General features: G+C 37.1%; 1 protein-coding gene across 1 annotated transcript; it reads right to left on the bottom strand.

Moving 5' to 3' along the window:
• Nucleotides 1-2,151: 2,151 nt before the first annotated feature.
• LOC145073992 (transcription factor bHLH94-like) lies at nt 2,152-5,598 on the bottom strand. The gene is made up of 3 exons (XM_079020439.1): nt 4,648-5,598; nt 2,839-3,252; nt 2,152-2,732 (listed from the first exon to the last, which is right to left on the bottom strand). Exons 1-3 carry the CDS (start codon nt 5,164-5,166, stop codon nt 2,643-2,645), a joined length of 1,023 nt encoding a protein of 340 aa, XP_078876565.1. The 5' UTR covers nt 5,167-5,598; the 3' UTR covers nt 2,152-2,642.
• Between the last annotated feature and the right edge of the window lie 19,104 nt (nt 5,599-24,702).

Genomic DNA, 24,702 nt, shown 5'->3' on the forward strand with positions numbered 1-24,702 from the left:
TTCACGCTTCACCTGGGTTTTCTTTGTTAAACAGAAATCAGATGCTACTCCCAAGCTGAAAACATTCAGTAAGCAAATAAAAGTACAACTGAAGAAAACAGTGAGGAATATCAGAAGCGACAATGGTCTGGAATTTAAGAATAATGATTTTGATAGTTTTCTGGCTGATAAGGGAATAACTCATAACTTGTCAGCACCCTATACACCACAACAGAATGGTATTGTTGAAAGACGAAACTGTTCTTTGTGTGAAGCAGCCAGAACCATGCTAAGTTTTGCTTCACTTCCATTACTTAAGTCGTAGGAAGGAGGGAGTGATACATCAGACTCATTATTCATTCAGGACTTTCATCAAACAGGTAGAGTGCATTTTTAATTTAAGAGAATTTGTTCAATAATAATAATTTTTTGTACATACCTCATTCATTTATAGAAAGAATGCATATTAGCTCAAAGATTCCTTGGTGTTGCTTGCTTTTCTTTACGTAATATGTGCTCGAATGCGTAGGAAAAAAATAAATCTTGAAACAAATTATTAATAGCTGAAATCAAAGCCTCTAATTGAGAATACATCTAAGATGATGATGAATTGCTGAAATCTCAGATTTGATTGTAAAAAAATCAAAGCTTGAAAACTGTTGGAAATCGATATCAATTTGCTGATGATGATGATCTGATGAAAATCATTGAAGACACTAACAATCGAAACTTGAAGTTCTTGCAGATCATACTTTTAGTTGGGATTTCATCAGGTGAAAGAGATAACTTTTTGTGGAGGATTTGATCGATTTGGTTGCGATTGAAAAAATTAGATGAATGGGTCGACATCTTGTTACGTTAAATGATTAATAGGAGATAAAACATGATTAGTTATTATGATTAGAACATTGACTAAACTGCCCCTAACAACTTAATTAGGCACCTTAATCTGGGTTATTTTTTAGCCACAAGATCAGTTTTGATCAAAGGTTAAGATTTGGTCCTCATGTCTCACAAAATATAGGTGGTCTCAAATGAACCTCTACCTATATATATATATATATATATATATATATATATATATATATATATATATATATATATATATATATATATATAACAAGTTCAATTGAGAAAATAAAAAATGTTGAAAGTGGAAGAATCAATCTCAGCCAATCATTTAATTTTAGCGCAAAACATTTCGGCGTACCAGATTGACGGAGGATGAGTAATATTTATATATGAATATAAATATAAATATATTCATATATGAATACACCACCTCCCTCTGCTACCAACCACCACCAACAACAACAACAACCACTCCCATCACTTCCACAATGAACCACCACCAACAACCAAAAACATATTTATATGTTATGTGGGCCTAATACACTGAAGCGCTTAAGTGATATATTCGAAATAAATGGCCGAGATTCATTCCCTCGGTCTCAATTTTTTTTTCTCAGTTGTAACCTCCCCGTGTATATATATATATATATATATATATATATATATATATATATATATATATATATATATATATATATATATATTCAGCCTGGAAAATTGTCATTTTTCGATCAAACTAACGTGCAACCTGTGATAATCCTGAGTTATGTTCCCTGGGTAAAAGAGTTTGACTGTATAATGCCAAATTCCCTGTCAAGAAACTTGAAATAAAAAAAAATAAAAAATATGAAAATAAAAACAAAAGAGAAACAAAAAAGTAAATAATTCCTTATTTTTTAAATGACTTTCACGTATTCATTTCATTTAGGGAAAGTGATCGTTAGAAATAAAAAAAATAAAAATAAAAATAAAAAACAGAAAAAGGAAATTGAAGCTGTCAGTCAATGCAAGTTGGTAAGGGCAATTTGTATATCGAGGCCTACTGATTCATCTATCGAAATATAATGTTATTAATTAAAGATGTAACTTGGTCTTGTGTAAGAAAATTCAGCATGACTTCACCAAACGCCAACTAAACATTTTTGTAATTATATGGCTACACATAAATTTTGATTTCAAAATTATGTTATACGGACAAATGTATACTGACAATTTAAATTAAATATGATTCTTAATAGACGGAATGGGTTTCATATAATATTATTCGTATATAACTAGTAGGATCCAAACGGTGAATATAATAATGTCGGTAATTAGGGATTTTCTTAAAAAAAATCATATATATCAATATACATTCATACACAACATATATAGATACATACATATATGTCCACACAATCATTCTTTAACTCAACTTCATTCTCAATTTTAATGTATATATGTATAACCAAATACAGTAACTAAAACTTATTACTTTGAAAACGTTTCATTAACTTTATGATTTTAAAATAGTGTATAGATTTCAGTGATCAAACACCACCTCATTGCTTTTGGCGACATCTTCCACATTTCATTGCCGAACTTTTCTCCTCTCATTCTTCTCACTCCTCAACAATGGCAAGTCTCTGAAGTGGAGGTGAAGAAGATTGATCATGGGTACACTTCGCAATGCCAACACAACTCATCAGAGTCTTAGTGATATGACCACACACACAGATAGATAATAGGTAGAGAGAGAAAGAGAGAGAGAGAGATTATAATTATAAACCCCATAATTATTATAAAAACAGTAGGGTTATACATATGTAACATTAAAGAGCTTCTTCTTCAATTCTTCCCAACAAGCAATTAACAGCATCAGCAATCTCATCGACTGTATTGAACTGGCATCCATCCTCAAGCTGTCCAAACCAATATATTAAATTTAAAAGTTATTCCAACAATTCTTGTATTAAACATGAAAAATAATCAAATGTTATTGTAAAAAAAAAAAACGTCAAAACTAACCTTGACACTAAGACTGTAGAGTACCATCTGATCAACGGTAGTAACATTGAGGTGGAGGACAGTAAGCCACATACACTGAAGCCCAGCGACCATTTTCAAGAGCTGTCGATTGCGTTTCTTAGATAGTATTTTGAGGTTAGCATGGCTTTCTACCATTGTTACTTCTATCTCCGCCATTGCTGGTGGCCGGATATTAACGAGGGTGGCAGAGCCACCACTTTCGTTAGCTGATCTAGTAGAGTATTGTGGGAATGTGAAGAAGTCACCAAATGGTGGTGGTGGAGTAGAGTAGCCATTTTTATCATTAGGGTGTGGTTGATGCATGGCTCTTTTTTGTACCTCTAGGGTTTGTAGTTGTTGTTCTAGTTCCTTCACAAAGTTTATTGCTCCTCCAATTATTGACGCTTGATCACCCTAAAATTGTGTTCATTAACTTTTAAAATGTATTTCATTTCAACAGAATATGGTTAATTACGAATTTTATATAATCTGCTTTGCAATTTGAGTCCACATATAATTAACGTCCGATGATCGAACACATGTGCACTCAGCTAAGAAGAAAAAAAATTGCTCAATATATCATATATTTTTAAATTACAATAAAATCTAAAACATATGAAAACTTCTAAAATTTGTAAAATTATATAAAAGTAGTTATCTAAAACACGTCATTGATAATAAAAGTAGTAATTTAATCAATTTGAAAAATTAGAAAAGTAGTAATTTAATCACTTTGAAAAATTAGAAAATATTTTTTGTTAAATGCTAATTAAAGTAACTTTTGAATTCAAAACCTTTTTTGTTTCACTTAAAAACAAAATCTTATGATGAACAAAAAAAATTTTGATTTTTTTTATAAAAGCTATAATAAAAGGTCACAAAAGGTATATGAACAAGTCTCTAAGAGTTTTGATCATCTACAATTAAACATTCATTAAGTAAATATTTTATTTTGCTTCTAAATTATATTTAAACTTTAAAGAATTAATAATTTTGGAATAGCTATGAAGATATTTGTAATAGTAATATATTATTTATATTGTTTTTTTTTTATACTATTTTAACAATAAACAAACTAATTTTTCAATCTTTTACTATATTTTTTTTAAAAAGACCGAACATTTCTTTTGGTTTTATTTGTATCGCATCAGATGTTTTTATCATGAAATATTTTTAAAATTATACATGATCTATGCTAAATATAACAAATTAGACGTACGTATCTGCTAATTAATTTATTAGATATGTGCTGTGGCACAATGGTATAGAAAAAGACTGAATGATAGTAGATGCGAAATTACGTAAATGATATTGTGATTTACGTATCATTTTATGATTCGATTCATTTTTTTTTCTATTATACTGTCTACATCTAATTATTTTTTTATTCAAATGTATTATTAAATATCAAGTTTGTTTTTTCCAATCATACCGTCCACATCTAAGCAACTATTTCCTCTTATGAAAATAGATCTGCGATCTTGATAAATTCTTTGTACGCGTATTGTTATGAATTTATGTTGTGATTATTAGAAATAAATATAATAAGAGAAAAAAAAAACTATTATATATAATATAAGAGAAAAAAAAAACTATTGTTTTACCCTGATGTGACTCTGTCTGCAGTCTATTTTAAAGTTACATTATATTCTCTAAATTAATTTCTAAAGTGTGTGATGTAACATTCCTTTTCCTTTAAAATAAACGAAAATCAAATGGAGAATAGCTATCATTTTCTTTTGGTATTATCGGTGGAAAAATTTTAAAAAGGTAATGGAATGTATAAAAGAAATCAATTAAGAGTTGTACCCTTTGAACATACGAAGATGGCATCAAAGATCGGATTACTCCGAGATACTCGTTCATCTGCTTTCTCCGGTTGCGCTCAACCGTGATATGAGTCATTCTTTGATTCTCCATTTCCTGTTTGTTCTTCCCACTCTTCGTGCGCCTCCGCTTTCTCCTACCCACAGCGGCCACCGTAGTGGTGGCAACCGCTGCCACGTGTGGTTCCATCATTATGTTGCAGTGAGAAGATAGTTCACCGGAAATCAACTGGTCACCTCCGGCACTGCAGCCTGTGTAATCTTCCGTTGAAGAAGTAGTACCCCAGTGTTCCTTAACGTTAAAATTGTTGTGATTGTGCATCACTGAAGAAGATGAATAGTAATCCAAATTATTTGCATGAACATTGGTTGCTTGTTCATGACATCGATAATGGTTGTTTTTCTCCAGGAATCCACAAAAACTTCTATCTTCTTGTAACAAATAATCGTATTCAAAAATGCCAATCGGATCTTGTGAGCAATTTATTGTGTCTAACGCCATTAGTTCACATGCATATGAACCCTAATCTTGAACTTGATCTTTCCTTTCTCTTTATAGCTGAGACGTTGACCACCTCAGAATGAAGTGGAAAATGTCCAAAGGGTGTAATATATATAGACGGAAAAAGATTGTGTCTTTTTTGACGTATGTTGGTGGGGTTTTCTGGGATAGGCCCTAAAAGTCGATTGAAAAACCAATTGTTAGGAGAAAGAAATGAAGAGAAGCACAAGGGGTTAAAGTATATGAACAAGAACCAGAATACTCAAAAGATCCAAACGAAAATCATCTCTCTCTCTCTCTCTCTCTCTCTCTCTCTCTCTCTCTCTCTCTCTCTCTCTCTCTCTCTCTCTCTCTCTCTCTCTCTCTCTCTCTCACAACTTTTTGATGGTGAATAATGGAGAGTACGGGTGTGGATGTGGGTGTGAGTCGAATGTCTCTCTGTCTCTATAAAGAAGAAAAGAATCTACAGTATATGACACGTGACAACATAAGTCGGACTACTACAATTTTTTTACATAAAACGGGGGGTTAGGGTGGGATGGGGTGGCGGTGGGGGCGGAAGAGGTGTGTAGAGAGAAAGAAAGAGACATGGGCTATATGGATGCCCGTTTGATCTTCTTTCTAAGTACTAGGCCACTAGCAGTGTTTGATTATATAAAAGTCATACTATCAATGTTATGTTAAAAGATTTCTCCATGGTATTTAAATCTGGGTTTATAAACTTAGGTTAAGAACTTTTTTTTTAATACATATACTTGTGAGATCAAATGACCTATATATATGGATAATATCACTGCACACACACGAATTATTACAAATTATTTTTGTGTCTAACAATACAAGAAAACAATCCTTTGTCAACGACAATTTTAATGGCTGCAACAACTTTTAGCGGCCACACGAGCAATTGTCGCCGCTAAAAGTTGTTGTCGTCACTAAAGATGTCGCTGGTAATACCTAAAGAACCGAATCCACATCAAATCTGACCCCATCCATCCGATTGAGTATCTAATCCAACGGCTTGGACTCTGTTTCGACTAAGCCCAATAACGACAACGTCAATGCCTACAATTTTTTGTCACCGCTAATGTGAGAACAAAAATCAATGTGCAAAGACAATGTTTGAAAACTCAAACCTTGAGTTAATTTTTAAGATCAACGTCTGCTCTTAATATTGTAACACTAGTCAAAATAGGTCAATAGACAATCACATGTGATTATGCCAATCATTTAATGTGATTATGTTAACCTAGTAATGTGGTAAGAGTGTTATGTAGTTCATGATAAATTCTAATACAAATATGAACTTTCTTTATGATACAACTCAAAGTATACGTCCATACGATTCCAAAAATATAGAGAATGTCTGAATCTGACTTCGCATGAAGAAGTTATGATAAACCGAACACTATAAATCTCTATAATAAGAGGAATTTAAAATAGTCTTAGAATTAGCTATTTAAGTCTGAAAGAGAGTTGTAGTACTCGTAAATACCTACGCGTGCATATAAAGAACGTCAAAAACGGAGTTCGTATGCAAAAGTTATGGCCTTCCAAAGATTCAGCTTTCAGAAACCCTAAGTTAACTAAATTCACGACGTGAGCTTTATGACACTCACGACGTGAGGAGTCATTTATCCATATCTCGGAATCTAGAAGGTGTGACGAGGCTGCGAGGGGATAGAATCCAAACCCACGACGTGGACATCAAATTCACGACGTGAAACTAGAATTGTGACACCTTCCGAAGCTAGGAACGCAAATGGCAAGTCTACGAGGATAAGATCCTAAGTCAGGACGTGGCGGTCCAAAATCCCTACTATAAATAGCAGGTCCGACTTCAGTCATTCTTACACCAAAACTTCTTCCCTTTCTCTCCTTTGCTGATGCCATCTTGCATCCCGAGCCCCGACGATCTCGCACGCTGACCGTTTTGCTTAGATAACATAAAATCACGCTGCTAGGGTGAGTTTCACGGCCCCACTTTCTAAATAGTTCGGGGGAAAACGCATGCTAGTTATTGTATATATGTTATTATTATGTCTATATGATAGTATATAGTTATGATAACCGGGATATGATTGTTCTAAATATAACATTTTGAATACGTACAACTATTATTAACTTATCAGTATGTTAATTTACTAATGTAGATCTTGAGTTATACTTAGGATTCTATATATATGTTGTGTGCGATATAATACCGAAGTTATATTCGAAAGTTCTAAATGTTAAGTTATATAGTATGTTGCTATTAATAGTTTTAGGTCAAAATAAAACTAGATATGTTATATGTTGTTATTATTAGTTTTATGTCAAGATAAAACTAGATATGTTATATGTTGTTATTATTAGTTTTATGTCAAGATAAAACTATATATGTTATATGTTGTTATTGTTAGTTTTATGTCAAGATAAAACATGGTATTGTTATTGATAGTTGTATGCCAAGATAAAACTAGAATCGTTATAAGTTGTAATTATTGGTTTTAGGTCAAGATAAAACCTGGTTTTTACTTCAAGATATAGCTGTTATATTGCCTAAATATTATGAAGTTAGGAGTAATGTTTAAAAGCATAGTCTAGTAACTTAAGGTTTTAGACATAAAGATGCTTTTGTTGTTAGAGCTATAAGAAGCCGCCAAAGTCTACATGAGTAATTGTATTCATCAACTAAGATTGGGGATCTTAGCGTAAATCCTCTGAACTGTAACCGTTAATCCCGCATGAGCAAGGAAGTCGTGTATAATTAGTATACGGGCTGAACACCCCACTTGTGACTGTTAGCTACAGTCAATCAAAAACAAATGATGAACTATCTTTTTATTTGTTATTATTCCGACGTCGATGAAGCGTACGGTGTTGTTTCTCATGTTAAATCATGAGTGTATTTGTTCTCATGGTAAATCAAGAGTGTATTGTTCTATCAGAGGTATTGTCACACCCCAAAACCGGAACGGCGGAAACGTTCTGGGTGGATGACGTCATGTCAAGTATCACAACACATGCATTATAGTAATCAAAGTACAACAAAACATTGCATTAATAGTAATAGTTTTACATGGTTTACATTACCATACATCAAAGTAATACAAGTAAATATAATAAGTACAGCATGGTACTAAGCTATCTTCATCAACAGCTCCGGGGATGTACCTGTCTAATGCTGACCTGAGAATACAAGTTATTGAAAAACGAGTATCAGCATTTTTACAACTGTTGGTGAGTTCATAAGTATTTAGTGGCATTTTATCCAAATAACTTAATAAAAGTGGTCGTTTCAGTGTATCCATTACATTAGTGTCTTTTCCAGAAAATCCTATATTTTCTTTAATAAAAGCAGTCTTCTACCAAGACTGGACGGAGTTATGTGGTAAAAAGTAGTTTTTCCCTTAATCACTATCATTATCAAAATACAGAATTTGATTATTAAAGAAAGCAAGAGGAATCAGGTAAAATAACATATGCCTCAGCAGTGAGGACTGCTGACTAAGGCAGAAGGAATCATAAACTCTAGAAGAGTATCGAACAAACGACACGCCTGGCTCAGTCTAACAAAGGGAGACACAGACCCCAGATGGTACCAAATGAAAGGTATAGCTAGAAAGGTCTAAAAACAGTGAATACAGACCCCAGATAGTATCAAATGAAAGATACAGCTAGCAAGGTCTAAAAGCAGTGTGACTCTGAGAGTGGGTTCCCAGCATACAATGTAAATTGCTGGTGAAATACCGTTACCTTAAGGCCATGAATTATAAGGTAACCTGGGATACTCGTAACCATACTAACTGACACTAGAGTACCTGACGCCCTACAAGCGTCTATAAATTGTGACATTTGTCACCCCTTGGCTTGGTTGGCCGTGGACTGTAGCTAGCAGTCAGGGTGCGGGGGTGTCAATCCCGTATAGATCTATACACACAATGTCCGCTCTCCCTACAGGAGACTCTGGTTACCAAATAGATGACGGAGAAGGTCGTGTCCCGAAGATGCATCCCAAATAGTGAGTAGTGTGTTTCGAATGTAAGTGTTGGACTAGAGGTAGAGACTCATAACTGAACTAACTAGAGTAAAGCTATATGTCTATGCTTGTGTACATAATATATAACTAATGATCAAATGACCTTCAGACGGACATCCGATCCCACCAGACCACATCTCAACGTAGAAAAGGAAATTGGGCGGACAAGCCTTCCTTAGTCCTTCAATCATTAGTTATATGCATCTATACAAGCACATGCATACATCTAACTACGTTTGAGTGTGTAACAAGTGGAACCATAACATGAAGTATAATCGAATTGTGATGTATAACCGAATCGTGTGGAATAACCGAATCGTGATGTATAACCGAACAGTGTGAATAACCGAATCGTGATGTATAACCGAACAGTGTGAATAACCGAATCGTGTGGAATAACCGAATCGTGAAGTATAAGCGTACAGTGTGAATAACCAAATCGTGTGGAATAACCGAATCATGAAGTATAAGCGTTACTAAATATAAGTGTATCACGAAGTGGAAGCGACAACAAGTGAAGTAAGAGCGTCTAATAGGCATAAGCGACTACAAGTATAAGCGAAATAGAGGCAATAACAGGTATAAACGCATCACGAAGTGAAAGCGTTATCAAGTAGGAGTTTAGACTAAGAGGGAGTATCAAAACATGGAAGAAAACCTTTAAACTTCAGAGTAAAATAAGTTTGAAAAGCTTTAGAAATTCCTTGGAAACTTTTCATAAACCAGTTTGAAATGAACTTTAATAAAACAGTATAAGTAAGAGTTTTGAACAAGTGAAAACCTTTTGGAAAACCATTTATAGTATCCTACTTGGTAAAACAGTTTACAGTGTGGTAAATCCTTGTGCATGCGGGCTATCAATCACATGTGATTGATATGATAACTGGCATGTTTAACTTGTATCCCCCCTATAAAACATGTAAAAACATTTAAAAGGTTCATTCAGGGGTATGAACTCACCTGGTGTAAGTGGATTCGACGGGGGTGCCAGTTGGGTGCTCGGTCAAGTAAAGACTTGGACACACTTAGTGACCTATTTAACATATGATAACATATGTTCACATACAATTAGTACATTTAATACTAATTAAACAAGTATACGCACTCTAAGGAGCGAAAAACACTTTGGTTAAGTGTTTGGGGTGTCCCGGGTAACATTTAAGGGTGTGAATGGCTTAGGAATGGAGTTTACTCTCGAAGAGTAAACTCTCCATATGGTGTTTACGGCCCTGGGACAACTCCCCATGAGTTTATGGCCGTAAACTCATGGTGAGGGTGTTCTAGGACGTTTAAAGGATTTATCTTGATCGTGGAATTTTGCTAGGTCCAAATCTAAATTGTATGAGTGAATTTAAGGGGTTTAAAGGGACCATATGGGAGTTTACGGCCGTGAACTCCTACCCTCTTGATTTTATGGATGTTTAAGGCCCTTATTTCAATCCTAGTAATTATTCAAGGCTATAGGGGTGTTTGGAGTTCCAAGAGTGCACTCCCTTGGAGTTTATGGTCCAAATGACCACTCCTTGGTAGTTTACGGCCGTAAGCTCTTGGCTTGGCCGTGAACTCTCATGCACCCCTTTAAACTTTGATTTTAAGTCCTTGTTTCAACCCTAGCATTTTCTAGTGAAGGTATAAGGCCATTTAGGGGACATTTACTATCATTTGGCATGGTTTGGGGGTGTTTATGGCCTAGGCATGTGCTTGGGCCGTAAACTCCTTTTTACCCCTCATTTCTTAGTGTTTAATTGTTCCAAACTCGAAATAGCAAGTCCCTAATTTATCTCTTAAGCCTAAAGGTGGTTTGGGAGTGTTTTTGCGGCATTTTTGCAAGGATTAGAGGTGTTTATGGCCTAAGCATGTGCTTGTGCCGTAAACTCTCTTTTATGCCCTAAAACCTTGTGTTTTGTTGTTTAAACACTCCTAGATAAATTCCCTAACTAGTATCCAAGCTCAAATAAGGAAGAATCGGGACGTTTGGCCACTTTTTGGGTGTTTATTGCCTAAGGAGGCTCTTAGGCCGTAAACTACTTTTCGTTGTCCTTTTCATGAGATTTTTGAGCTATAATAACAATAATGCATGTTTAGAACAAGTTAGGGTTGAAGGTTTTATGTTTAGGAGCCGGAAATCGCGGTTTTGGAGTCGAAAACGAGTCTAGAGAGAGAAGGTAGTGAGAGAGAGGAGTTGGAGTGGTAAAAGGGTTTAAGGAAGTGTTACATCTTCCTTATATAGGTCTTGGGTGTTGCACCCGGTACTTGGTTACCCGATGCTGCCGTTAAACGGGACTTTTGGTCGCACCCGATTTAGTGGTCGTAATAAAATTTAACTTTTTCCAAAATAATATGGAAATGTAAAGTAAGTGTCTTTATTTATTTTATCATGACGTTAATGACATATAATATAAATAAATAAAGCATTTATTTATTTGGCGACCTCTAATTAACGGAACTTTTATAAAATGGAATATTCCATTAATGGTAACGGGGTAATGTAACAGAATAAACTTTGGGTTGTCACTTCATCCCCCCGTTAGAGGGAATTTCGTCCCGAAATTCAGGTCTAGGAAAGGAAGTAGGTATGAATGATAGAGGCATGAGGGTACTTCCTATTCGATTTGTCCTCGCATTCCCAAGTGAACTCTGGTCTGTGTTTGTCATTCCAATAAACCTTCACCTACGGGATGCGGATTCCGTCTCGTGTAGTTAGTGGGTTCCGACTGGTGTTTCTATGAGGTTAGGGTTCTCAATGGTTTCTATCTGGATGAGTGGGATACGAAGAGTGATGTCGGGTAAACACTGATCAAGTCTAGGGAGTGGATCAATCTGGTGTGAAACTTGTGGAATATCCAAAAGTAGTAGTGGTCTGACGAGGGTTGGACCAATTCTCCGTGAGGATTTTCAGATGGTCCTAAGGTCTCGGAAGGTTAGAGCTTTTTAGTACTTAGAACATAGTGTACTTCTATGGCAAGATCATCACTGGCGTGATCACCATTCCGAAGTTCCTAACGTTCTCTCTTATACTTGTAGTGTAGTCCTTCAGGTTGGTTCTTAGGGAGCTCGGGTTGTCTCTGGTTTCGCGTTTCCTGTCAATTGGCTTTTAAAGGCTTTCTAGATCATCGAATGGGTTGTGTGACTACGGTTATCTGTTTGCTGTAGAGTGTCTACCTCAAGCTCGTGCAAAATGAACCTGCACTCCTGATTCTTGAGGTATTTCTAACGGAAACCCTCAGGGTCAGGGAGATAGGGTTTCACCAGACGAGTGTTGGACTATCTCGGGAGGTGGTTTTACTATTTCTGCATGAGATAGTACTCGTGGAACACCTAATAGTCCAAAGAATCTCTAATACTTTGGTTTATTATAGTGCGGAAAACGCATGCTCCTGCATAACCCCTCGACTAACACCAAGGTTGGTGTCACGTCTATAATCTCTTTGGGATCTGGGTCATGAGGCTTAACGCAACTACTTTCGCACTTTGATCACGTATTCTAGGCTGCGGAGGTTATCCTGTGGTTCTCGGTAGTCTAGTGTTTACTTCGGAGAATGAAGTCTATCTTCTACAGGGCGACGACGATTTCCTCCATGCGAGAGGGGGGAGGATTATAGGCACTACTTGTCTGTAACAGGGTGGACGAAGTGCCTGAGTAGTGCGAACATCTTTTGCAACTACTTTTCCGAAGTTCGTGAGTGTTTCCCGGTCTATGTCAAATCCAGTGAGTATAGGTTCCCATCACTCGGAACTTTAATCCTTTTACTAACTGAGGGTGTTAGCTACTAGGTGGGCTTAACCGGGATGACAACAAATTTCGGATTTCTGGTCATTATAGTAGCTCAACCCGCAGTGGTTCTCTTGACTCCAGCTCCTATTCTATGGAATAGGATGAAGGGCTTTACTATGAGGTTTGTGGTAGAGCTCATACTTGGCTTAACCACTAATAATCGGTGTATGTAGGCCGTATATAATTGAGGTCGGCAGGATGTTTAGTTGTGTGACTCCACCCCCGACCCACAACCCAACGAGGAACAGGGAGTAGGGAGGAAACACACATCTTAAATCTTTTTTATCTCAATTATATACCACCTTTACGCCTATACCTGGTTATAGTGGTCATTCCTATGAGTTCTATTCTTTGGGTTCACGAACCTAGTGTGCGAGGTGTGAAGGGTCTTTATGGGGAATCTACGAAGTATGCTTCGGATGGTCGTTGTCTTCTGGAGTATATTGTAGTATCTTTCGCTTCGGTTTCCATTTGACTAAGAGGGGTTGGTCAACAGCGCGTGGTACCCTTCTCTCGGGTACTTCATAAGGTTTGAGATAAGAGGGACGACTGACGGATCGTATTAGATTTGATTATTTGTATTATGTTTAGGTTCGGAAGAACCTTTATTTGCCGACATGGCTATGGAGAAAGTTCTTTTTACACAGCACTAAGGATGTACACATGGTTGCTCTGCGTCAAACCATGATCGATAGAGTCGTCGAAATTGGCATACTTCGACATGACATAAAGTGAGGGTCAATAGAGTCATGCGTTGAACATGCACACAAGTTCTAGGCGTCTCGGGTTTCGTCCTGTGTATCACTGCCGCGGATACTTGGACCGATAGAGTCGACGTGGAACTATAGAGAGTCCTAAGTGTTTTCAGTAGAGTACCTTTTGATGAATGGATTCTCACGAGGCATTTCTATAATCGCCTAACATATACTAGTCATGTATAGTTAAGGTGGGGAGGACTGTTGACTGAGCGACTCCGCCCTAAATCCACAACCAAACGAGGAACAGGAAATGAGGCGGCATTCACTCACTCTAGGTCTATCCATCTTAACTATACATGGTTGTAACGTATATGTTTAGCCATTATAGTTTTACCTGATCAATTTTAAATTTTATAACAGTGCTGTGACTTTCGCCTTATTGGGGAAGTATTTACATTTGAATTAGCCTTTTAATATTTTCAGTTTAGTTATCTGAGATCGAGAGATGTACCAAAATCTTCTGGGTTCCTTGATGCTTTTCCCTAAGTAGTAGAGTTAGGCTCCTCCCGTGTCCTTGTTGTTTCCTTCAGTTGGGCAATCTCTTTTGAGGTGTCCAATCTCACCACATAGTCGGCAAACTGGATTGGCCGTCACATTGGCGATTGATGTAATACGCTCCACCGAAGTTCTGCATACACGAGCAGTATGCCCCTTCATGTTGCACCTAACACATATGAGTTCCCGACAGACACCATGATGATGGTAGTTGCACTTGCTGCAGTGGGGAAGGTTTCCTAAGTATGGTCTCCTAGGTGTAGGGATGGGAGGGCTGGCAGGGGTATTGACTGCCTCAGCTCGCTGCCCTTCGGAAGGTCCTTGAGCCGAGGTACCTCCCTCCTCAATCTTGAGTTTCCTCTTTAGTGGATTCGATTGAGGTTCTTGGGTGGTTGGGTATGTAGGGGTTGGTTGTTGCTGTCCATTTCTAGGATCGGAAATCCCGATAAGGCCCTTGCTAACATTGGTGTTGTTAGTATTCAGGTGAGCCATGACAGCTGCTACGGCTGCCGAGACTGCAGCTTGGAACGTAGCTTCATCGAATAAGAGGGTAGGTTTCTTGCTTGTGGACTGGTTACGCTTCTTCGGTGGCATGATTTTCCTATACGGAAAGGAATACCAGATAATGAGGGACGATGGCTAACCCTGGACATATCTGTCCTGACTGTATTAGGCATAAATTTTTCCCGTGCCTCAGGTACTAGTTGTCTGAGTGTCGACCTACATCCCTATGATGTAGTCCTAGTAATCAAGGTAGGAGTATGAGTATCGGAAAGGCCATAAGATGCGAGTCGTTCCTACTAAGTTACCTTTATACTGGGAAAGGTTTCACTATCCGACCTGGAAATATTTGAGAACCGTTCGGAACGAAGACCGCGGAAAGAAAGGATCATGAAGGATTATGGCTAGATACTCTCAATAGAGGTGTGGGGATCCGCTCTAATCGTGTGACTGGCAACGAGAAATGACGATTTACCTAACACATAGCGTGAGTAGTGTAACGACTACTCACTAAATTGTATTATTTTAAGGGTGTATTAGCGTGACGAACACGAGGGTAAGACACTTCTTGGCTTCCATGTACTGGCTCCCTCTGTCTGCCTCGTATCTTTGACTGGTATCGGCGTTGGTTTCCTTCGGGTAATTACCTAGGGTTCTCTTCTCGTATGGACATATTGAATCTCTACTCCACCTTGCTTCCGAATCCAACTCTGGGTGTCATCACTTCATGATGGATGACTGGAAATCTCGGAAGTTTAGGCGAATTTCTCACCGATGTCCCTAAAAAGATATAGGTACTTGGTGAATTCAATAGTCTCAACCCAATTCATTTATTTCCGAATAGGAAATCTTTTCCTGAACCTCTTCTGGATCTGTATCAACTCTTCTGTCAAGCACTGAAGTGGATAGGCTTGTCTACAGGGTTCGTGCGAGAATGGAAATGTCTAAAGAATCCTAAGAGATTATTAACATTTCACTGAGTGATCCATATCGAGTCCTGCTACAATTACATAGGGTATACAAATCATATATAACTTAGATCCGATAGGCCTTCGAATATGTGATACTACTCGGTATCCACATCCAAACAAGGAAAAGGAAGTACAGCGAAACCACACATTCTTAGCCTATGGGATCCTTATTATATATAACCTTGGAAGTATACCCTCTTTAGTTGTAGGTATATCAATAAGGTTCTTTTAAGTTCTTCACATAGGGTTATCTATGTATCCTAAAATACCCCTATGGTATTTTAATTTCTTGTTTTGTTCTTATCTTCTGAATATAGTTCTGGGATTAGTGTGAATCTTTTAGTGTTCCAAAATACTCCTATAGTATTTTGACTTTATGTTTGGCTCTAGCATTCCTAGTTGGTAAGTTTCAGACCTGTTGCACACCACTATCACTCCCAAGCACATGTTCATCGCATCTCAAATAAATGTAGTTGATCAGGTTACATTTATTCCAGCTTACGATTACATAACTGCCCAGGTTTGACGGCAATGCTCAACATCTGAAGACTTTTATTATCGTTCTTCTTGTGATACTTGTTGTTCGAGTGTTTAGATTCTGGATGTTCTTATACTTTGGTAAAATATGGTTATATTTTAAAGTATAATTCTTTGTCAGAGTGTTTTATCCCAATGTATTTATAGGCTATATATCTTTTATGAATTGATATACTTAGCTCACTATAAACAATACTCTGATACCAATCTGTCACACCCCAAAACCGGAATGGCGGAAACGTTCTGGGGTGGATGACGTCATGTCAAGTATCACAACACATGCATTATAGTAATCAAAGTACAAAAAAACATTGCATTAATAGTAATAGTTTTACATGGTTTACATTACCATACATCAAAGTAATACAAGTAAATATAATAAGTACAACATGGTACTAACCTATCTTCATCAACAGCTCCAGGGATGTACCTGTCTAATGCTGACCTGAGAATACAAGTTATATGAAAAACAAGTATCAGCATTTTTACAAATGCTGGTGAGTTCATAAGTATTTGTGGCATTTTATCCAAATAACTTAATAAAAGTGGTAGTTTCAGTGTATCCATTACATTAGTGTCTTTTCCAGAAAATCCTATATTTTCTTTAATAAAAGCAGTCTTCTACCAAGACTGGACAGAGTTATGTGGTAAAAAGTAGTTTTTCCCTTAATCGCTATCATTATTAAAATACAGAATTTGATTATTAAAGAAAGCAAGAGGAATCAGGGAAAATAATATATGCCTCAGCAGTGAGGATTGCTGACAAAGGCAGAAGGAATCATAGACTCCAGGAGAGTATCGAACAAACGACACGCTTGGCTCAGTCTAACAAAGGGAGAAACAGACCGCAGATGGTACCAAATGAAAGGTACGGCTAGAAAGGTATAAAAAACAGTGAATACCGACCCCATACAGTATCAAATGAAAGGCACAGCTAGCAAGGTCTAAAAACAGTGAATGCAGACCCCAGACAGTATCAAATGAAAGATACAACTAGCAAGGTCTAAAAACAGTGTGACTCTGAGAGTGGGTTCCCAGCATACAGTGTAAATTGATGGTGAAATACCGTTACCTTAAGGCCATGAATTATAAGGTAACCTGGGATACTCGTAACCATACTAACTGACACTGGAGTACCTGATGCCCTACAAGCGTCTATAAATTGTGACATTTGTCACCCCTTGGCTTGGTTGGCCGTGGACTGTAGCTAGCAGTCAGGGTGCGGGGGTGTCAATCCCGTATAGATCTATACACACAATGTCCGCTCTCCCTACAGGAGACTCTGGTTACCAACTAGACGACGGAGAAGGCCGTGTCCCGAAGATGCATCCCAAATAGTGAGTAGTGTGTTTCCAATGTAAGTGTTGGACTAGAGGTAGAGACTCATAACTGAACTGACTAGAGTAAAGCTATATGACTATGCTTGTGTACATAATATATAACTAATGATCAAATCACCTTCGGACGGACATCCGATCCCACGAAACCACATCTCAACGAAGAAAAGGAAATTAGGCGGACAAGCCTTCCTAAGTCCTTCAATCATTATTTATATGCATCTATCCAAGCACAAGCATACATCTAACTATGTTTGAGTGTGTAACAAGTGGAACCATAACATGAAGTATAACTGAATTGTGATGTATAACCGAATCGTGATGTATAACCGAACAATGTGAATAACCGAATCGTGATGTATAACCGAACAGTGTGAATAACCGAATCGTGTGGAATAACCGAATCATGAACTATAAGCATACAGTGTGAATAACCAAATCGTGTGGAATAACCGAATCGTGAAGTATAAGCGTTACTAAATATAAGTGTATCACGAAGTGGAAGCGACAACAAGTGAAGTAACAGCGTCTAATAGGCATAAGCGACTACAAGTATAAGTGAAATAGAGGCAATAATAGGTATAAATGCATCACGAAGTGAAAGCGTTATCAAGTAGGAGTTTAGACTAAGAGGGAGTATCAAAACATGGAAGAAAACCTTTAAACTTGAGAAAATCACAACTTTGGTAAAATAAGTTTGAAAACCTTTAGAAATTTCTTGGAAACTTTTCATAAACAAGTTTGAAATGAACTGTAATAAAATAGTATAAGTAAGAGTTTTGAACAAGTGAAAACCTTTTAGAAAACAATTTATAGTATCCTACTTGGTAAAACAGTTTACAGTGTGGTAAATCCTTGTGCATGCGAGTTATCAATCACATGTGATTGACATGATAACTGGCATGTTTAACTTGTATTCCCCCTATAAAACATGTAAAAATATTTAAAAGGTTGATTCAGGGGTATGAACTCACCTGGTGTAAGTGGATCCGACGGGGGTGCCAGTTGGGTGCTCGGTGTCAAGTAAAGACTTGGACACACTTAGTGACCTATTTAACATATGATAACATATGTTCACATACAATTAGTACATTTAATACTAATTAAACAAGTATACGCACTCCAAGGAGCGAAAAACACTTTGGTTAAGTGTTTGGGGTGTCCCGGGTAACATTTAAGGGTGTGAATGGCTTAGGAATGGAGTTTACTCTCGAAGAGTAAACTCTCCATATGGTGTTTACGGCCCTGGGACAACTCCCCATGAGTTTATGGCCGTAAACTCATTGTGAGGGTGTTCTAGGACGTATAAAGGATTTATCTTGATCGTGGAATTTCGCTAGGTCCAAATCTAAATTGTATGAGTGAATTTAAGGGGTATAAAGGGACCATATGGGAGTTTACGGCCCATGAACCACCCCTATGGGAGTTCACGGCCATGAACTCCTACCCTCTTGATTTTATGGAAGTTTAAGGCCCTTATTTCAATCCTAGTAATTATTCAAGGCTATAGGGGTGTTTGGAGTTCCAAGAGTGCACTCCCTTGGAGTTTATGGTCCAAATGACCACTCCTTGGTAGTTTACGGCCGTAAGCTCTTGGCTTGGCCGTGAACTCTCATGCACCCGTTTAAACTTTGATTTTAAGTCCTTGTTTCAACCCTAGCATTTTCTAGTGAAGGTATAAGGCCATTTAGGGGACATTTACTATCATTTGGCATGATTTGGGGGTGTTTACGGCCTAGGCATGTGCTTGGGCCGTAAACTCCTTTTTACCCCTCATTTCTTAGTGTTTAATTGTTCCAAACCCGAATTAGCAAGTCCCTAATTTATGTCTTAAGCCTAAAGGTGGTTTGGGAGTGTTTTTGGGGCATTTTTGCAAGGATTAGAGGTGTTTACGGCCTAAGCATGTGCTTGGGCCGTAAACTCTCTTTTATTCCCTAAAACCTTGTGTTTTGTTGTTTAAACACTCCTAGATAAATTCCCTAACTAGTATCCAAGCTCAAATAAGGAAGAATCGGGACTTTTGGCCACTTTTTGGGTGTTTACGGCCTAAGGAGGCTCTTAGGCCATAAACTCCTTTTCCTTGTCCTTTTCATTATATTTTTGAGCTATAATAACAATAATGCATGTTTAGAACAAGTTAGGGTTGAAGGTCTTACATTTAGGAGCCGGAAATCGCGGTTTTGGAGTCGAAAACGAGTCTAGTGAGAGAAAGTAGTGAGAGAGAGAGGAGTTGGAATGGTAAAAGGGTTCAAGGAAGTGTTACATCTTCCTTATATAGGTCTCGGGTGTTGCACCCAGTACACGGCTACCCGATGCTGCCGTTAAACGGGGCTTTTGGTCGCACCCGATTTAGTGGTCGTAATAAAATTTAACTTTTTCCAAAATAATATGGAAATGTAAAGTAAGTGTCTTTATTTCTTTTATCATGATGTTAACGACATATAATATAAATAAATAAAACATTTATTTATTTGGCGACCTCTAATTAACGGAACTTTTATAAAATGGAATATTCCGTTAACGGTAACGGGGTAATGTAACGGAATAAACTTTGGGTTGTCACAGGTATTATGTCATAGCAGCGGTTACAAGCTCATGGTAGCAAATTGTAGAAACATTATACCTTGTCGTATACAAGTATTAATGTTAAGTATAAGTCTTCCCCTACTTATACCTTAAGATTAAGAAATGTTTAGGTATAACACTTAAATGATAAGTATACTATTATACCCAATGTTGGAGAGTCAAAATGATACTTTCAAAACTATACTTTTGAATGTGTAAAAATGTATTATTTTATGGATTCAAAACCTGTGGACTCACCAACTTTATGTTGACGTATTTTAAAATGCATGTGTTTTCAGGAACTTGAAAACCTGGTATTTATTCGAATAGGAGAAGTTTTACTAGTATCTTTCTGTTCATTAAGAAGTATGTCATAGTCGGATATTATGTAATAAATACTAGGAAAACAATAATGTAACTTTCAATCATCAATAAAGGTATGTATTTTCTTTAAGTATTGTTCAATGTATGTTATATAACTGTGATACGAAAAACGACGTTACACTACCCGGTGTTTCCGCCGACGGCCGGGGTGTGACAAATATGAAGTTCCAGTCGAATCTGGTAAACAAGTTAAGACTTGAAGATAAATAATCAACAAAGTATTCAAGTAATAAATGAAGTAAACTTGAGTATAATCAATACAAACATAATTTAAGAACAAAAAGAATGTTATGAAAGAAATTTGGTTGGAAGGACAGTTAAAAGTGATGTGAAGAGAATCATTGTTATTCTTGGATTAATACTTCGATATCAACTCTTGAAACATTCACTCCTTAAATAGTGAAGCAGAAACATAGTATAAATCATTAAAATATTCTAAGGACTGACTAATGATCAGTGTTTCACAAATTGACATGTAAAAGATACACATGGTTTATTCCTATGAACTCTTACATCAAAGAAAAGACAAAATGCATTAAATTCATATATAAACTTTTGATTTCTAAACATCTTGATCTCGGAATTCATTTGGCTTAGGAATGGTGAGTCTAGGAGTTGCATCATTGGGCCTTTGTATTCGGTCCAATTTTATCACGATTTGAGCATGTTCAACCGTGTTTTTATTATTAAGGTTTAGTATTTATGGTGCATGCATGCATCATCATTAGTATGCTTCTGATTATTATCTCATGTTGTAATTTGTAACCCTTGCACACATCTACAGTAGAAGTTTTTTTGTCGAGGTCTTTAGAGGTGTTGCAGTCTTAATCATTCAACATCGGTTTGATGCATCATGTGTTCTTACTATTTTTTACATTCTGATTTACTTGTTAAGAATCTAAACGATCTTAAAAGAGTTTTCAACTTACAATTGGTATCAGAGCAGGAGACTGTGTAATCCATACGCATATCTTCTATTGAAGAGAGTTTTACGGTTTCCGCTATTATCGTTTTTGGTAGGCCCGTCATCTTGATATTGACGTTGTTCTTAGATCTCGATCTTACCCTAACTTGTTTACTAGTCTAATTCTTGGCAGGTTATCAAACCGAATCATCATTTCACACGATGACTCTCAATCGAACCCCATTACCATATCCAACAGTATCAGATCTACCATGAGAATCCCAATTTTATACACTCATGATTATGAAGTCTGGAGATATCACTTTGAGGACTATGTTCTTGGTTCAGAGGAAAATGGGTATCTAATCTGGGAAGCGATCACTGTGGGTCCGTTTGCTCATTCTGGAACGAGCAAAATCATCATGACGCAAAAGGAATACAATCAACTTATGATCGACGTAGAAATGGTTCCTCAAGACGAGAAGGACAAACTGATGAGCAACATCAAAGCCATGAGGATGATCAGATTTGCCTTACAATCTGATACGTTTCGTCTGGTCACTACCTTTTCAACAACAAAATAGATATGGGATAGGATTAAGGAGCTATATTCAACAGATGAAGACTTAGAGCACTCTATACAAACTCTATTGCTCTCTGAGTTCGGTGACTTCAAGGAGAAGCCCGAAGCAAAACTCATTGAAATGTTTGATCGTTTCAATCATCTCCTCAGCAAGATGATCAAACATGGAATTGGCAGAGAGGTAGTTGAGCAGAAGGTCACTTTTATGAATGGCATGAGACCTGAATGGATGTCGGTGGTTTCAACTGTAAAAGCTCATGAACAGTTCAAAACCTATTCATTAGCGAAGCTTGTGGGAATACTCAAATCACACGAAAGCGTTGTGACCATGGAATTAAATGTGGTTTCTAGTATGGGATCGTTGGCACTTCTCTCAAAGGACAAGAGTGTGGCTGAAGAAGAAGAAGAGTTGGATCTTTCTGAATGTGATCTAACAAACGAAGAATATGCATTGATGGTTTCTAAGCCCAAAAAGTTCGCTCGCAAAAAGTTCCCTACCTCAAAGAGCTGAAACTGGCAACGGAGCTACAGTTCAGAAAATGAAAAAGAGGAGACTAAAATTGCTCCTCAACAAGAAACAGTGAAGAAGGAGAGCAAGCTAGTGGGTGACTCAGGATATGACTGTCACTTTTGTTAGGGAAAAAATCATTTTGCTAACAGATTGTGTTATGAGGAAGTAGTCAGAAAAGAATGAGGATGAAGATGATGAAGCTTACTACGTGCGTAAGCTGGAAGAGATCAAGAAGAAAAAGTCTACTAACAATACAATGAATGCTTTAATTGTACAAAAGAACATTGTTGATGATGAGTTCGGAGGGGTAGAAGTCTGGTTTACAGACTCCGAAGATGAAAAAGTTTGCAATCCCACGCATGGCAGGGCTTTTGTGGCGAAGGAAGATAACTCTGAGTTTGTTGGAATGTGTTTAATGGTGACTGTTGGAGTGTCACAAATGAGAGACTACACAACTGATGGTGGAGGTGAGGAGGTGAAGGAAAGAGAAGAAAAGTGCTTCGCTGCCAAACCAATGGGTAAGCAAATCAACGACTGCGATCAGTTGATCAAGATGGTATAATCCATTCTTGAATCAATAAAAATACTTGTCACTAGTTATGAAAAGGAATTAAATGAACTAAAATTCAAATTCTCTAGTTTAAGTGGTAGTCTAAAATAGAATTGCCTAGCAAATCTAACCTAACTGATCAACTCAGTAGGGTGTCTTCCAAGAGTGAGGAGAGAAGAATGTGGATAGAGAAGAAGGAAGTGGAGTTAGTTATGGCGAAAGATGAAGTGATTTATTTGAAACGTGATAATTTGAAGCTTTTGAAACAAAGACACATTTTTTTCTTGATTGCTAAACGTTTATATACTAATATCACTCAATTTCAATTAGATTGTGAGATCGGTAAAAAGATTCATAAAATAATTTTGCCCTTCCTAGAATTAAAGGAGGACGAAGTCGATATTGATGGATATAACTATGAATCCATTGTTTCTTTAGATGAAATTTCCGATGCCTATAAGATTGGTCTGGACAAAATCGAGTCCTTTATTATGTCCAAAGACGATAAGGACATGCTTCAAAACCTTTTGGACGAAAATGATAACTTGAAAATAAACACCGAAACCATGCGGAAATTTGACTCATTGAATGCCAAGTTGAGTTCAGAAAACTAAATAAATGTGGAAAACACTTCTGAATTTGATGAGGACAGTGATATGAGTGAAATATCTGTAGAGGATGAAGTTTACTATTCAGAATTTGTCAAAAGCGAAACCGAACCTACCAAAGGCCTTATATCCGAAAATTCGGTTGAGTTCGCTCGAATGTCCCAAGATATGTCCAAAGTTTTGAAACAGAAGGTTGTGGTATATCAAAAGATACAAACTGTGCCAAATCAGGTATACACCACAACAGGAGTTACTCAGAAACAGACAGCTAAACTTACAGCCATAGTAAACGAAGACAACGCAGGCGGTTGTGATAATTATTTTTGGTCTGCTCCAATTGACAATGCAGATAAGACTGTCGGTTTATCAAAGAGAACCTCATGGAGAGTTAAAGGCAGATATGTGGCAGAACCACTCAACAAGCCTACAAGCTTTGATGTACCAAGCACAAGTGGTACCAAAGAGATTCCAAGCGAACCCACGAAGGTGGAAAGCGAAGCCTCTTCATTAAAGAGTGAAACTCATGCTGAGAGAGTGAAGCCGAAGGTAAACATTCAGAATTCTCAAAAGCAACCTGTTGAACAAAAACGCCAGCGAAACAAGAGATATCAAAAGAATCTCAATGAAAAAAACAGTTTTGGCAATCCCAAAACTCCAATTATGTTCACACAGAAAAGGCGTCGAATCTCAAGGCGAAAGAAGGATCAAAGGGAAATTCTGATCAATGCACTCACTGCCGATCTTGTAGATAAATGAACAAAAGAAGTAGTTTTGGTCCCAAATCCAGCAGTAACAAGAACCGAACGACAAGTTTCGATCCCAAAACCCATCCTACTCTTTCTGAACCAAAGCAAAATCCTAACAAGGATGTCAAGGGAAAAGGAAAGCTCATCTCAGAAGACAAAAAGAAAACAATGAAGACGTCTGCTAACCCTAGAAAACACGAAAACAAGTTTGTTAAGAATCAAAATAAAAATCCACAACCTGATTTAAGCAGACCAAAAGATAAAAAAGGTTAAGGTTTTCACCATCAAAA

This window comes from Lactuca serriola, chromosome 9 (genome assembly GCF_051521515.1).
Source record: "Lactuca serriola cultivar US96UC23 chromosome 9, Lser_US96UC23_V15, whole genome shotgun sequence".
NCBI lineage: Eukaryota > Viridiplantae > Streptophyta > Magnoliopsida > Asterales > Asteraceae > Lactuca > Lactuca serriola.

Coding starts and splice junctions, on each gene's coding strand:
- LOC145073992 (XM_079020439.1), bottom strand. CDS start 5,166: ATGGCGTTAGACACAATAAATTGCTCACAAGATCCGATTGGCATTTTT. Junction 3,253..4,647: donor CATCTTCGTATGTTCAAAGG/GTACAACTCTTA, acceptor ACACAATTTTAG/GGTGATCAAGCGTCAATAAT. Junction 2,733..2,838: donor TCTACAGTCTTAGTGTCAAG/GTTAGTTTTGAC, acceptor TGGTTTGGACAG/CTTGAGGATGGATGCCAGTT.